The 14,978-nt window shown below is 33.6% G+C and overlaps 3 protein-coding genes across 6 annotated transcripts in view; 1 reads left to right on the top strand and 2 right to left on the bottom strand.

Annotated features, from left to right (window-relative positions):
• Nucleotides 1-5,724, top strand: part of LOC149736529 (E3 ubiquitin-protein ligase HUWE1-like) — a 61,216-nt gene extending 55,492 nt beyond the window's left edge. For both annotated transcript variants that reach the window (XM_089877114.1, XM_089877113.1), the window contains exons 81-90: nt 262-412; nt 858-953; nt 1,401-1,531; nt 1,752-2,069; nt 2,399-2,605; nt 2,870-3,009; nt 3,610-3,695; nt 4,316-4,462; nt 5,021-5,138; nt 5,435-5,724. In XM_089877114.1, the coding sequence (XP_089733240.1) occupies nt 262-412; nt 858-953; nt 1,401-1,531; nt 1,752-2,069; nt 2,399-2,605; nt 2,870-3,009; nt 3,610-3,695; nt 4,316-4,462; nt 5,021-5,138; nt 5,435-5,537 (1,497 nt within the window). In that variant the 3' untranslated portion in view covers nt 5,538-5,724. The remainder of the gene's footprint in view (nt 1-261; nt 413-857; nt 954-1,400; nt 1,532-1,751; nt 2,070-2,398; nt 2,606-2,869; nt 3,010-3,609; nt 3,696-4,315; nt 4,463-5,020; nt 5,139-5,434) is intronic.
• A 229-nt stretch (nt 5,725-5,953) lies between these two features.
• On the bottom strand, nt 5,954-13,875 carry LOC149736528 (transmembrane protein 145-like). Of its 2 annotated transcripts, XM_089877127.1 has the most exons (14): nt 13,763-13,875; nt 13,188-13,262; nt 12,722-12,799; nt 11,542-11,628; nt 11,103-11,211; nt 10,439-10,534; nt 10,024-10,095; nt 9,794-9,862; nt 9,257-9,337; nt 8,822-8,994; nt 8,171-8,343; nt 7,728-7,848; nt 6,881-7,150; nt 5,954-6,346 (listed from the first exon to the last, which is right to left on the bottom strand). In XM_089877127.1, exons 1-14 carry the CDS (start codon nt 13,847-13,849, stop codon nt 6,200-6,202), a joined length of 1,638 nt encoding a protein of 545 aa, XP_089733253.1. In that variant the 5' UTR covers nt 13,850-13,875; the 3' UTR covers nt 5,954-6,199. The 2 variants fall into 2 exon arrangements, with proteins under 2 accessions (XP_089733253.1, XP_089733254.1); XM_089877128.1 differs by lacking the exon at nt 9,794-9,862.
• On the bottom strand, nt 13,763-14,974 carry LOC149736527 (mitochondrial import inner membrane translocase subunit Tim29-like). Of its 2 annotated transcripts, XM_089877135.1 has the most exons (2): nt 14,089-14,974; nt 13,763-13,875 (listed from the first exon to the last, which is right to left on the bottom strand). In XM_089877135.1, exons 1-2 carry the CDS (start codon nt 14,752-14,754, stop codon nt 13,837-13,839), a joined length of 705 nt encoding a protein of 234 aa, XP_089733261.1. In that variant the 5' UTR covers nt 14,755-14,974; the 3' UTR covers nt 13,763-13,836. The 2 variants fall into 2 exon arrangements, with proteins under 2 accessions (XP_089733261.1, XP_089733262.1); XM_089877136.1 differs by lacking the exon at nt 13,763-13,875 and having other exon boundaries at nt 13,876-14,974.
• Between the last annotated feature and the right edge of the window lie 4 nt (nt 14,975-14,978).

Raw genomic sequence — 14,978 nt, 5'->3', positions numbered from 1 at the left:
CGAGACATTAATGTAGGTTTCTGAAATCCATATAAACAAATATCAGTTTTTAAAAAGGTTTTTACTAATAATAACCATATCTATTCTATATGGCTGCGGTCTTACAACACAGCACGCAGGTAACCTAACATAAGCCAGAGTTGCCTAATAACTCTGATAATCAGGCCAAAAAATACTCTCCAAGAGTCCAAACAGCTTCTATTTCAAATTTCTACTTTTTCCATTTTTTTTTTTCAAAATTAACTTTTAATTTCCGACCAGCCGGCTGTTGAAGCCTTTTTTCTCGTTCATTCATCCGAAACGTCGCAGTCAAGTGCACGCAGAGGTGGGGGAGGAGCAGAGACGGAAACAAGAGAATCCCAACTTGCGCACATCAATGAACAACCCCCTGTATCACCTGGACAACCAACTGGTAATTGGAAAACTTAGTCTTTGGTAGAACATTTTCAGCCATTTCAGGCTTCTTTTGCCAATTTTCACCTGATTTTAGGCTCTTTTTGGCAATTTTGGGCTGTTTCCATGACCATTTCAGGTTTTGTTTGCCACTTTTTTGTCTTGTTTGACACCTTATTTTATTGGCCCATTTCAGGCCCCCCAGTTTTTGCAGACTAGGCCTGATTTTATGACTGTTGACTCCTTTCGCCAAATTTTACTTGACTTCTTACCTTATTGGACTAGCTACTTTTAAGCCTCCCAATTTGTAGACTCTATTATAAATTGATTTTGCCAATTTATAAAAAAAAAAATTAACATTTTTAAAAATTGGCAATATTCTCCCACAGGCGTTTTCTGTACATTTTTTCAAAATTTTTCTTTAAATTTTTTTAAAAACTCTGATCCAACCTCCTCTTCCACAGGAAGCACATCCGAATCCTCTTCCTCCCTTTCATCCCAATCCTCTTTAATTGATGCCAGTATGCCAATAGACACACAAAAGTTCCTCAAATTTGCCGGTAAGTAAAAATCATTTACATCAACTTTATTTAACAATTTTTTATATTTATTACCGTAATTTTTATTATTTAAAGAAAAATTGCAGATTTGCAGTGTTTTTCTGAAATAATGGCTTGTAAAAATATGATTGTACTTAAAAACTATAAACTTTTTTGTATGTATAACTATTGGTTCGAGCAAATTTTTATCTGAATAAAAATAAATTGAGTAAAATATGATTTTTGCCAATAAACAAAAACATAAAAGATAAAAAAAGAATTTGGATGTATATTAAATAAAAAAGTGCCAATTATTTTTTTTAATTAATATTACATGCAAGCAAAAATCTATTCAATTTTCTGAACATTATAAAATAAAAATAAAAGTATAAATTTTTTTTTTAAATATAATAAATAAATAAATACAAAAAGTATAAAAATTGCTTAAATTTCTGCATTATATTTCAGATACTCATCGTACAGTGCTGAACCAAATACTCCGACAATCTACTGTCCCGTTATCTGACGGTCCTTTCTCTGTGTTAGTTGACCACACGAGAGTGCTAGACTTCGATGTCAAGCGTAGATACTTCAGACAAGTAATTTTTTTTAATTTTTAAAATAAAATTTAAAAAAATTTTTTTATTAAGGTGAATAAGCAGTATTAAGTAAAACTTCAAAATTTTTAACTTTTATTTAAATATTTTAAAATAAAATGAAAAAGATTAAATTCAATAATAATTATTTAGTAAAAATTTTAAAATATTAAACTTTATTGAAATATTGAGAAAATATTTAAATTTATTTGATTATTTTTAGGAATTGGAGCGAACAGAGAACTCTCCCATCCGTCGTGACGATGTTGCTATCCGTGTCCAGCGTGATCATCTATTTGAAGATTCCTTCCGTGAGCTTCACAGGAGGACTCCTGCCGAGCTCCGATCCCGTCTCTATGTTGTCTTTGATGGGGAAGATGGACAGGATGCAGGCGGGGTCCTCCGGGAGTGGTATTTGGTGATCTCGAGAGAAATTTTTAATCCGATGTACGCTCTCTTCCGCACATCACCTGGTGATCATGGGACGTACACGATTAACCCACTTTCTTACATCAATCCTAACCATCTGTCATATTTCAAGGTGAAACTATATAAAAATTAACTATATGTCCACCAAAAATATATAGAAATATACAAATAACCACAAAAAATGTAAAAATTAAATGTATAACCACAAAAGTAAACTATGACCAGAAAAAAAATGTAGAAACAAACTATATAAAAAATAAATTATATAATCACAAAAAAATAATATTATTCTATTAGTGCCTAAAATTGTTACCTGTTTTCAGTAATTTATTTTGGCTGACCAGCATGGTCTTACTTGCACTAAAAAAATGTTGGTTTTTTTAAACCTAAAAAATGTTTTTCGAAATTCTTTTTTAAAAACTTTTTTTTCTGTTTTTTTAGTTTGTTGGTCGTATCGTGGCAAAAGCAATTTATGACAACAAGCTACTGGAGTGTTACTTCACTCGATCATTCTATAAACACATCTTGGGCAAACCAGTAAAATACACGGACATGGAGGCAGATGATTACGAGTTTTCACAAGGTTTACGTTACTTGCTGGAACACGATATTACTTCGCTGGGAACCGAACTTTTCTTCAGTGTGGAGGTGAGAAAATATTGCTATTTTGGAAAAAAAAATTTTTGAAAAAGAATGTTGCTTTTTCGGTCTTGAGAAAAAACATGCTATTTATTGCATTAAAAAAATGCATTTAAAAAAAAGCGTTGCTTTAATGGACGTTATGGTTTAAGAGTAAATGAATTTTTCGTTTTATCTTAACTACCTTTTTGACAAATCTTAACTACCAATACAATATTATACACATACCTTATCCTGTATTGTATTTTTAAACAATAAAAAATAATCATCCAGATAGAGGAGTTTGGGAAGACGGAAGTCCGAGATCTAAAGGAGAACGGTCGCAACCTCCCAGTGAGTGAGAAGAACAAGCGTGAGTACGCGCATCTTGTGTGTCAGGAGAAGATGACAGGAGCTATCAAGAAGCAACTCGCGTGAGTTTTAACTTTAATTTAATACGTACTAAATTTTTTTTTTGTGTCACTGTGTTGTGGTGTTGCAGCACCGTTCGCATGAAAGACTTAAACTGGGCTTTCCTGGTGTTGGGGTAATGGGCCAAATCTGGCCTAATTCCCAGGTCCATGACCAAAACCTCACCAATAAAAAATAAAAAAAATATTTTTAATAATTTATCTTGTTCTACCAAAATGTTCTGCCTTTTTCTAGATGTGCCTTTTACAATGATTTTTTTTGTTTCTAGAAATAAATCTTTTTTTTTTTTTCGATAGTGCCTGGTTTTACAACCATGGATTTTATTAAAGTGTGTTTGTAGTTTTTTGTGATGATTATGTCAGATATTTATGTCAGTTGGAGCTCTATGGCTTCAATATAGTGGGTCATTTAAATTTAATTCATAAAATTTTATTTCTGTGTTAATTCAGTGCAAATTATTTACATGTAAACTTTTAAAATCACTTTTTTTAAGCCTATTTTTGTCCTAGAAGGTAATGATAACAATATTTTTTTAAAAGTATCGCTACAACTACAATTTTTCTGTACAAAAACACTATATAAATCAATTTTTTTTTTTGCAGAGCTTTTCTTGAAGGTTTTTACGAAATAATTCCGAAACGATTGATTTCAATATTCGACGAACAGGAACTTGAACTACTAATATCAGGTTTAAGATTTTTATTTATTTCAAACATTCTATTTACTAATTTAACTATTTAGTATTTATTACATGATTTGAGCTGATTTATATAGGTTTAAAATACCAAGTGTATAAAATACCATAAATTACCAAGTATATAAAATACCAACAAGCAAAATCTTTGCATAAAATCAAAATCTTCATGCGAAAAAACAGCTTCAAACTATTAACACTTCTTCCATTCATATCTGTTTTGCAATTTTTCGCGCATGAATTTTTACAATATATTTTGATTTTACAATATATTATTTATTCTTTCGGGGTGATGGCAATCATTGTAACAGATTTTTTTTTTGCAATAAAAATGTTTTTAGTACCGAAATTTTGACACCATGTGTGTCACTTATTCATTCTCTTATAGCCATAACATGCAATAGCAGTCTTTATAACCCCATCTTGTTTTTGGCAAAAAAAAAATTGGCTCTGAAACTTTTCCGCATTGTTTCACTGGGTGACAACAGTCATTTTATAACACCATTTTTTGTTATTTTACAAAAAAAATTTTTTTTTTTTAAATTATAATTTTTTTTTATATAAAAAAAATGTTTATTTTTTTCTTGTATAATACTATATTATGCACGCAACAGGTTTACCAAATGTGGATATTGATGATTTGCGTCAAAACACCGAGTATCACAAGTACCAACCAAACTCACCTCAAATACAATGGTTCTGGAGAGCCCTGCGTTCATTTGACCAAGCTGAACGTGCCAAGTTCCTGCAGTTTGTAACAGGTAATAATATAGCACTGTTTGGTATGAGAATCAGGACGATACAGTTATATAGTTCTGTAAATATTCTTGGGGTACCACTAAATGGGACGAGAAAAGGAATGAAAACATGTCTCATGCTACACCAGTGTTTTTATTCATACACCTTGCCGAGTTACCACGTCATTTTTCGGAGAATTGTGTTTTTATGCACGGCTGACAAATTGGACAACCCTTAGTGACCATTGGGTTGGACAATTACTATTCAGTGTTTTTCACCGAATTTAAATACTATTCTATGTGGGTGAATCCCCCAGGGTGTCTCGCTACCCTAGGATTTAGGCCAGGTTTGGTACACAGGGTAATACTGCATGGGCCTCACCAGATTCCCGGAAGGTAGGCGGACAGGGCTTTAATGGTAATGGATGTTTTCCTTAACAGTTTGGCCAAGGATAGATACTCCTGTCTAGCTGCCACATATGCTGTATGTGAGCCAACGTTGTGGTTTTTCATCTATGAATATTGTATGCCCTCCTATATTATATTCTGACATATAGTAATATAATGTTAACTTCACACCAGGCACATCTAAAGTTCCACTGCAAGGTTTCTCCACCTTAGAAGGCATGACTGGCGTACAAAAGTTCCAAATACACCGTGATGACAGATCCACTGCTCGTCTACCTTGCGCACATACTTGGTTCGTAACTATAGCTTAGTTTTTACAATAAAATTACCGAAAATGTCTAGAAATGTGAGATTCTGATGCAGTTGACAGTAATGTATCTGCTGTAACAAGATGTACTACCTCACTGGCTGCTGTATGCCAAAAAAAGTACCTGCATAGATGTACTGGACTGGTTAAGATGTTCTGTATAGTTTTAACACAACATTAGAGCTGAAAAAGTAGTTTGCTCATTACCCAGATTAAGAAGAAGTAAAATGTTTGACTTTTCTTGAAATCACAAATAAGCAATTAAAAAAATCTTTTTCTAGCTTTAACCAGTTAGATTTACCTGCGTATGAGAACTACGACAAGCTTCGTGAACGACTTCTTCTTGCCATCACCGAGTGCACAGAAGGTTTCGGACTCGCCTAAGCATCCAAAGAGTTCCTGCGTTCCCATGTCAAACTAGCTTCTGGTGCTAATTGTACAGATGTCACAGTTTATGTTATTACTTTGCAAACAATTTCGATATTTGTTTATTTGTTGCGCTGCTTTCCTAAAACCAAACTGGTCGGCTCCGTCACTTTCGCATCTGTGAAATAAACTTAAGAACACAAGATCCGAAACCCTTGGATGAGAAATGGTTCTGCCGTTTTAATTTACAACTGCAGCAAAAAATCATAGAAATCTGCCAGTTTTCATTTTGAACAGTCTTAAGCATTGCCTTTCAGGATTTCAATCTCACAAAAAAATATGGAAGAGTTTTTCAAACGGTCTAAACTCTACCTTTTTCGATTTCATTCTTATCAAAAATATGGAAAAGTTGATTTATTTGCCAAAAACTAGTGTAAGCAAAAGGGATTGACTTGTTTATTCGGTGCCTTTTAAAAAGGTGGAAGAGGCACAACTGCGAACAAGGTCTCAGGTAAATTATTCAGGCTAAATCTACACAGTATTACATGAGTATTACACAATGCAAGCATATGGAACTATATGAGGCAGTTGAACATTAGGGTGCAAAATATACAGAAATGGCACAGTATGATTCAAACTATATGATTGATTTAGATTTCAGCTAAATTTATGAAAAAATGTCAGTTATTTGTGGGAGAGGTTGCTTTAAAACAGTCCGGTACATCTACAGTAAGATGAGCAGGTAGTTCGTACATGTGGTCTACCCCGGCTGTATTTACGTTTGAATGTGGGGGTGATGGAGCTCTATAAGGTGGCGGACCAGATTCCTGGATTTGAGATAAAGGCATTAAGGATCTGGTGTTACAAAATAAGTAACAGATAGAAATCAAGTGCAACGAATACTATAGGAGGGTGGGGGAAGATGGGACACCTTTAGAACATAATATTTAAGAATCCTGATCGTGTTTTTTTAACAATGGTCTATGGGAGCCGTGATGATGCAGTTTTATAATTCTTTGAATGTTGTTTTTTTACTACCAAATGGAACGAGAAAATAGAAAAAAAAGGTGTCCCCCACCCTACTATATAATATAAAAGATATTATTTTGACTAACTGGCATCGTCAGTCTCTGCAAAACAAGCTTATTCAAACAGAGGAGATGAAGGCATTTAGTTATTTACCATGACTCAGAATTTAAAAAACTCAATTTGGCTTGTTTGAAAAACTAGTAAGTGTTTGGGTAATACGCTATCTCTCTTTTTTCGAATAGTAATAAGTAATACACTATCTCAGGTCTAAATCCAAGTTGTCTTGCTATACACATGTCACATATATAGAATAGAATTTCAACTGTACTTACTGATTCGGTTGAAGAAGATGTCCGAAAACGAGTTGTTTGATTACGAACAACATTCTCTCTCCCTCCTGCCACACGAGGCACTACAGAGTGAACTGTAAAAATGTCGAAAACTGCCGCAGAGGTCCCTCCTGCAGACTCTGAATACATGTTGTGTGGAAAGTTGGACGTTGCATGAGTTTTACCATCAGTGACTGAAACTACAGTCCCAATTTGTGACGTTCGTACATGGTATGGAAAGTTCCGATTCGCTGCCTGTGGACGCATCAGTGTCTGGGAAATAGGAAATGTTTAAGAAAAAGTAGCTGTTATCAGTAGATTGGTCATTACTAAAGCAAGTAGTAAAACGTATTTAAAGATTCTGATTCAGCGCTGGATTTTTAACACAAGAGAATCCAGAACTAAAAGTAAATTTTAAAAGTTATTGTAATCTGAGTTTAAACAGCTGGGTGTTTCAGCTGAAATATTGTCCTCCACATTTTTGCAAATTCACCGCTGCTGCCAATAGTTGAAACTAACACCCTGGATTATGAATAAAATGTAACTGGTCGAAAAAATTCATTATAACACAGATGTTCTGTTTCATACACCTCGGGGCGCTTACGAGTTAAGTAACTTTACGGGTGATTGTTTTTACGGAACGGCTGACAATTTGAATTTAGACAACTCATTAATGACCACTGGGTTAGAGCAATTTCTGTTAAGTGTCTCGCCCGAGGACACATACACCCACAATGGTAACAGCGAAGAGCTTTGAACCCATTACTTTTGGGTTAGAGGCAGGCGCACTAAACACTTTACCGAACACATTATTACACCATTAAAAGTTGTTCAAGATTTGACAACTTACCAGGAAGATTGAATAAGCAAGGAAGTCGATACATCTTTGTAATCCATTCACAACTTTCCTTCTCATATAACGTGGGATGGCAAATGTAGCAACCAACACTATTATTGGAATTGCGTAAAACCTACAGAAACAGCAGAAATCTTTGAAAAATTGTAAAAAAAAGTTTTTATAGTTTTTATAAAAAAAAAGTAAACAAAATTTTTATAAAAAAAAGTTTTATAAAAATTGTAAAAAAAAAGTATTTTTTCTCTTAAAATGTTTTTGCTATTATTTCACCTTAAAAAGTTACAAAATTCATTTTTTGATGTAAATAAAAATATTAAGAAAGGTTTATATCTTAAAATTGTTTTCTATTAATTCCCAACAAAAAATTACAAAAATAATTTTTACGAAAAAACAACAAACTAATACAAGTTAGAATCAGGTATAGAATACCAACATACCATATAGTGTATATTCCATACAAGGGGTAATAGAACTTATTTTTTTCAGGATAATGCTTTAGTGTGAATATAATTCCATATGAGAACCACACCCAAGCAGCAAGACGCAACCCAATTAAACCATATCCAGCAGGGGATTCATAAACATAAAGTACAAGACCAGGATCAAATAGCTAGAAACAGGAACAGGATTTTAACCAGAAATATTCTTTTCATTATTTTCCAGTTAAAAACTTACCAAAATGCATTCCTTTATATTACATATTATTTTAAGCTTTATTGAATGAATGTAACATATATACTCTTGCGTGGCAGGGCAACAACAGTTGTTATAACACGGGTGTTCTGTTTTATATAACTCGTGCCCGCTTACGAGTTACCACGTATCTGACTTTGTAGGTAAATCTTTTTAGGAGAGATATTTTCCTTTATTTTATGTGTGGCTGATAATTTGGACAACCCATTAGTGACCACTGGGTTGGAGCAATCGCCGTTAAGTGTCTTGCCCAAGGACACATACGCCAACAATGGTAGCACCAAAGAGCCTGCGCTAACCAACTGTGCTACGGCGCTGGATTATAGCAGAATGAGTAATTTTAATTTACAAATATATAAACAGGTTATCAGATGCTATAACCACAAACCACTTACTATGTATTCATATAGAAACAGAATAACATCAATGACAGCATACACAGTGATGAATACAGACATCTTAATGGTCCCTGCATAGGATAAGTGGCCACGTGTGATGGTAAAGCCTTTACCGAGGAGTAGAAGCAATAAGAGAAACAATAGTTCAGCAGATGTGCCCAATATTTCACCTGCATTATATGAAGGTAATTAATATATAGTTAAAAAATATGGTATTTTTTTAAAGGCAAATGAAAAAGGAAGATGATATAAGAATGCAGAAAATCTCTAGGACAGAAAAAAGTAAATAAGGGCAAAAAAGACAAAAAAAAGGAAAAAACAAATGTTAATGACAAAAATGGGAAAACAATGGAAATGTCCATCGGAAATGACAAAGTGGGTTTAGGGTCCAAATTGGTGCATTACTTCATATGATATGAGGTACTAACTAACCTATGAGTTTAAGTCCATTATTTCCAATGCCATCAGAAGCATAAGTTCCAATTGCCACACACAACATAAGGAGACCAAACACTGAAAAATAAAAGGTTTAGTTTTTCAGTTGAATAAATGAATGTAACTTACTTTATTCCCGCATGGCCTAAAAAAGGGGCAACAGCGGTTGTTATATCACGGGTGCTCTGTTTAATACAACTTATTTCAGCTTACGAGTTACCATGTATGTTTCTTTGTATGTGAATATTTTTTTGTATTTTTTCATTTTTTGTGTATGGCTATTTGGACAACCCATTAGTGACCACTGGGTTGAGGCAATTGCCGTTAAGTGTCTTGCCCAAGGACACATACACCCACTATGGTAGCAGCGACGAGGCGTGAACCCATTACCTCTGGCTTACATGCAGGCACGCTAACCACTACGCCATGGCGGCGGACTAAGTTACCATCTAAACAAAAAATTTTGTACATACAAAAATTTGTATTATAAAATATTAAAACAGTTTTATTATTATTTGAATTAGTTGTTCTTACCTTCTAACGCTATGCACACCATAAACATCTTATACGTTGTATGGAGCATCTGTCGATTTTGTAAACTCACTAAAAATTTTTAAAAAAATAAAAAATTGTAAGAAAAGCTAACTGTTTTTGAAATAAAATTTAATGTGTCTCTATAACCAGAAGTCAGATTAAAACCTTTTTTATTGAATATATACTAAATACAAAACATCGATATAAAAAGATTTCAAAAGCCACTGTACCTGCAACATGTATTGATAGTATCAGCATCAACGCAAATACAATAAGGAAAAATAGGTTGGTCTCTAAAATTCCTATTAAAAACAAAAATAACAGTTATATATAATAAATATATTATCTTGATTTTGTTTTTTTTTCTGGATACACAATCAAAGGCGAAAGGCAGGTAGTAACGGTAAAACAACAGTTCTTAAAACACGCTTATTGATAAAAAATAATGTTTTAAATAAAAAGGCGTGACCGTTACACCCTACAAACGATACCATGTAAAATTTAAATAAATAACATTTAAATATATATACAACACAACCAATTTAACATCCATATGAAAACAGAAATACAAGACTGATTAGATAAAAAGTGAACGTTAGTATATTACAGGTAATTAAAATATTAAGAGAACTAAAAATTTCTTACCAAATTCATCAGCAGAAAAGTGTTCAGTCCAAAATGAATGTCCATTTGTTAGTTTGACTTGATATGTTAGATCAATTCCTTTACCCAACTGACCAGCTGTTAATTTTCACACATAGTAAATTTATGTGCATTTAATATAGAATGTAATAAAAAAATTAGGGTTTTCATGATATGTGAAAACCGCATTTAAAATGTAGTCAAATTTAAATATATATATAAATATTAGGGCTGGGAAAAAGTTAACGGTTAAATGAACTTATTCGGTTAACCGCTAACGGAAAGTTCCGAACTGTGACGTCATAAGGCATACACGTATATATCAATATGACAATATCTGTCTTATTTACACGAAACACGGGTGTTAGCGTTCGTTGATTGGTTCTTCGCGATAAGACAGGGACGCTTTTGCTTTGATCGTTCCCTACAACGGCGATTACGTCGTCGCTTTTATTAGGATTACACATGTATCGGTTAACCAGATAACTGATTAAAACTGAACGGTTAAACAAAAAATGAGAAAATTCACAGCCCTAATAAATATAATACTTGTCTTTTTTCATCTAAATAATGAGTTTATTAAAACCAAACAAACATGAAATAAGCAAACGACAACCCAAACCATTAGAAATCTGCTCGAATTTTTTCATTCCCTTAAGTAACTTACATTTACAGTTGCTTATTGCAATGTACCACCATCTTTCATGTTTTGATCTGAAGCTTCTGCCACCTTCACATACAAGTACACCACTGTTTCCACCACTTGAGTTATGCAGCTGATTTGTAAACATTTCATAAGTCGTGAAAATGAATGCAATATGTTAGCCTTGTTAAGATTTGCATTGGTTTTGTGGCAGTTAAAAAATAGGGTTGAGGTGTATGGAATATACGCTTGAGTTATTAAGAATTTCGTTTCCGCTTTGCAAAGACAAATAAGTTACATTCCTTTATTCATTCACACTGTTAAACAGGTGTTTTTCTTTAAAAAAGTTTAATTTTTCCACTACTTTTTTTAAACAGGATGTAACTGCAATGCGTATTTTTACAGAAATTTAAAAAAAAATTGTAAAACAGTAAGGGGTATAGGATTTAGGCATTTAACCCACCACGCATCCACTCCATGTATAACGAGTGGTAAGGTTAATTATCTGGTTATTTTCAGGTTCCAAAACAGCTTCCTTTTGATGACAGGTCTGCAATAATAAAAATTTAATTGTCACGTCTTCAGCTTTGAATAAGAGGCAGTAATCTACTGATATTCCAAAAAGGCACCAATTGTGTTTTGGCTAAATTGATTTTTTTCAGGATTGATGCTAAAAGTGGAACAGTCAATTCCTTCAAGGGTGTATGCGTATGGGTGTGAGTGCTGTGAAAAAGTAGTGAAGTATGCTCCAAACAAAAGTGACGATGCACTTTAAACCAATCCCTCATTGAATAACACTCACTATAAGGACAGACTATTTTCAATAGCAGACCTTAAGAGACAAAGAAAATTAAAACCTTTTCATATGGTTTAACAAAGAAAAAAACTAAAAAATCCTAATACTGGCTACTAGTTTTATTTAACCAACAAACGTGTTAGAATTCACTTAAACCAATATTCCCCATGTCAAAAACCTAACAATTTCGTTAAATAGGCTACATCAGTAATGTTCAAATGGCAGATCATGATCCGGATCATTCAACCTGCTTGTCTGGATTAAAAAAACTAATAATAATAAAAAAAATATTTTTTTACAAAATTTCTAAGGAGATACCAAATTTCAGTGTTGAAATTAATTTTTTTGAATTTATTGTAGCCTAAAAATTTATTTAATGCGCAGTGTCGCTCTAAATATTAATGTGTTTTATATCTTACAATGTAAGGTACATTTAAACAAATAAAACACCATGAAAATTAAAGCATGTCCAATATGTTTCTTATTCGTATTTATTAGATCATCATGTTGGCAGGTTTGGCTGTGGTGGATCATGGCAAATTCATTTGAACACCTCTAGGCTACACATCCATTACACTATCTACATTGGGAGTTTTTACTTTTTGGGATCCTGTGCAATTGGATCTTTTGGATATTTTTGCAGCACAAAAAGTATTAAAAAGTCATATTTTATGATTAAAAACAACTCAAATCAAAAGCTATAAATTGGTGAAAGGTTCACAGATCTCCTGATTCTGTGTTTCAAAACACACAAGTGTGACTTGCCACATAGAAAAAAAAATTGATTTACATAACTTGGTGTCTAAGTACGAAAACGTGTTTAAAATAAGAATAAACTCTAACTCACTTTAGAGGAATTTTTATAAACTTTTGGCCATTGAACTCCATCATCAAAATATAAAAGAATGTTGTTGCAACAATCAGCCTATAAAAATATGCAAGAAGCATGAAAACAACATGAATGAAGAAAAAAACAACATGAATGAATGTAACTCACTTTAGACTCACGTGGCTATAACACGGGTGTTCTGTTTCATACACCTCGTGCCAGCTTACCGGTTACCAAGTAAGTTACTTTGTGGGTGATTATTTTTGGGAATTTTTCTTTTTTTTTATTGGTGGCTCAGGTGGCTAATAATTAAGACAACCAATTAGTGACCACTAGGTTGGAGCGAGTCTTGTCCAAGGACACATACGCCCACAGTGGTAGCAGCGAAGAGCCTTGAACTCATAACCTTGTGGGTTAAAGGCAGGCGCGCTAACCAACTGTCCAACTGCGCCAGAAAAACATGATTTCTTTACTTTGTACTTACATATGGATACACAAATTTAAACTGCATTCTCCCAATATCTGATAGAAAGCAGAACCTGCTAAGAAAAGACCAATCCTGTAAAAAATGTGAGAATTTATGTAAAAACTTCAATTGTCAGTAACCTTTAGAATCCGCTGGAACGAAATGAGTAAAACACTAACTGTAGCAAAAATACCTACAACAAAACTGCATAGCAAAATTGCAGGATCATTGATATAAAAATACTACTAGAACAAGGGCTATGTTTTCCTATAGCCTACAAGTAGGTTGTAAACATTGCAAACTACATTGCAAAGATATGGGGAAAATGTTTATATATACATTACATATATAGTAGGGTGGGAGAAGATGGGACACCTTTTTATTCTATTTTCTCCTCCCAATTAATAGTAAACAAAGAACATTTAAAGAATTATAAAACCATATCCTTACAACTCCCACAGACCATTGTTAATTGTTCAAAACACGATCAGAATAGTTAAATATTATGTGTTAAAAGTATTCCACCTTCCCCCACCCTACTATAGTATTATGGGGGATTTATTTTGCTTTGGATTATGGATAAGTTAAATTACCTCTCTTGTGAATAATCTCCCTTCCAGGTATAAACCACTGCAGCAAGTTACAGTCAGCACCCCAACTAGCAATGTTAAAAGATACATTTCTGTTTAATCCTCCTCCATAATAACTAAACAAAAGTAAAAAAATCAATGAAGTTGTATTACCAGAAATTCAAAATATGCATGTGTGTTAAATTTTTAAGTTTAATTTTTAATGAAATATTTTGCGAAATCAAGAATTGTGTTTAGTTGCTTAGCAGCAATGTGTTTAGTTGCTTAAAAAGCAAAACTAGCGATAACAACATAACATTACAACACAGGCACAATAAATTTATTCATACTTTATCGTCAGCAGGTGTTGCTACATAAAGCTGGGTTTTCAATGGTTGGGCAATTAAATTATTAAAGTATGTGTAACCGAAAAAAGTCCGTATATGATCCCAAAGCTCTTCATAATAATGATTGAATTCTTTGGAATGCTCCTCGAAATTGACGTCAAAATCTGTCATGACCCATCGTAGCTTCCACCATTTACCCATGCAACCAATATCTAGTACTCTGCTTGGCAGTTCAGTCCATGTAGGGTTTGTGTATTTACACTGGGAAAGATAGGTTCGTTCATCCCTGTCGTAATCTGAGAAATAAATCACAGAGAAAACACCAAAGTGGCGGTATCTTAACATTCCCTTTGTCGTGTATTGCATTATTTTTTGAACATGGTTATCAGGGACTGGATTACGAATGGCGTCTCCAACTAAAAGAAGATCATTCGAAGCTTCAACTAGAGAAGCATGGAAGTTCTGCTCTTCTGGTACAGTTTTATATAAATATATTGCGCCACAAAATGCTGCAGTGTTTAAAAGAGACCTGGCAGGCCGACTTTTAATATTTTCCGCAGTGTCTGATGCCGCTGCTTTGTAATCGTCAACTGTCCTTTTAATGGAATCCTTCAGCGATTGGTTAAGCTTTGAAAATCGTGCTTTTACCGCAGCTAATATCTTGGACATATTTTCGGGTTTTCTTTAAACAGTTCTGTTTGCAATTTACGGTGTTTTTACACGAGTCAAACTACCTTTCACGGTATTGGTGGTATTTCAACACAAATAGGAAATGTCTCACTTTTCGCTCTCCTCTTGACTCTTCCTTGCTTTAGCCAAAACACCATTTACGTTTGTGATGTCTTGTCCTGCCCCCTTGCGTAATTCCACGCCTGCTCTGGTTGTTCCCCTCC

Source organism: Ciona robusta, chromosome 4, assembly GCF_009617815.1.
Source record: "Ciona robusta chromosome 4, ASM961781v2".
Lineage (NCBI taxonomy): Eukaryota > Metazoa > Chordata > Ascidiacea > Phlebobranchia > Cionidae > Ciona > Ciona robusta.
Note: the sequence above shows the minus strand (reverse complement) of the source record. Positions and strands in the feature narration are given on the sequence as shown.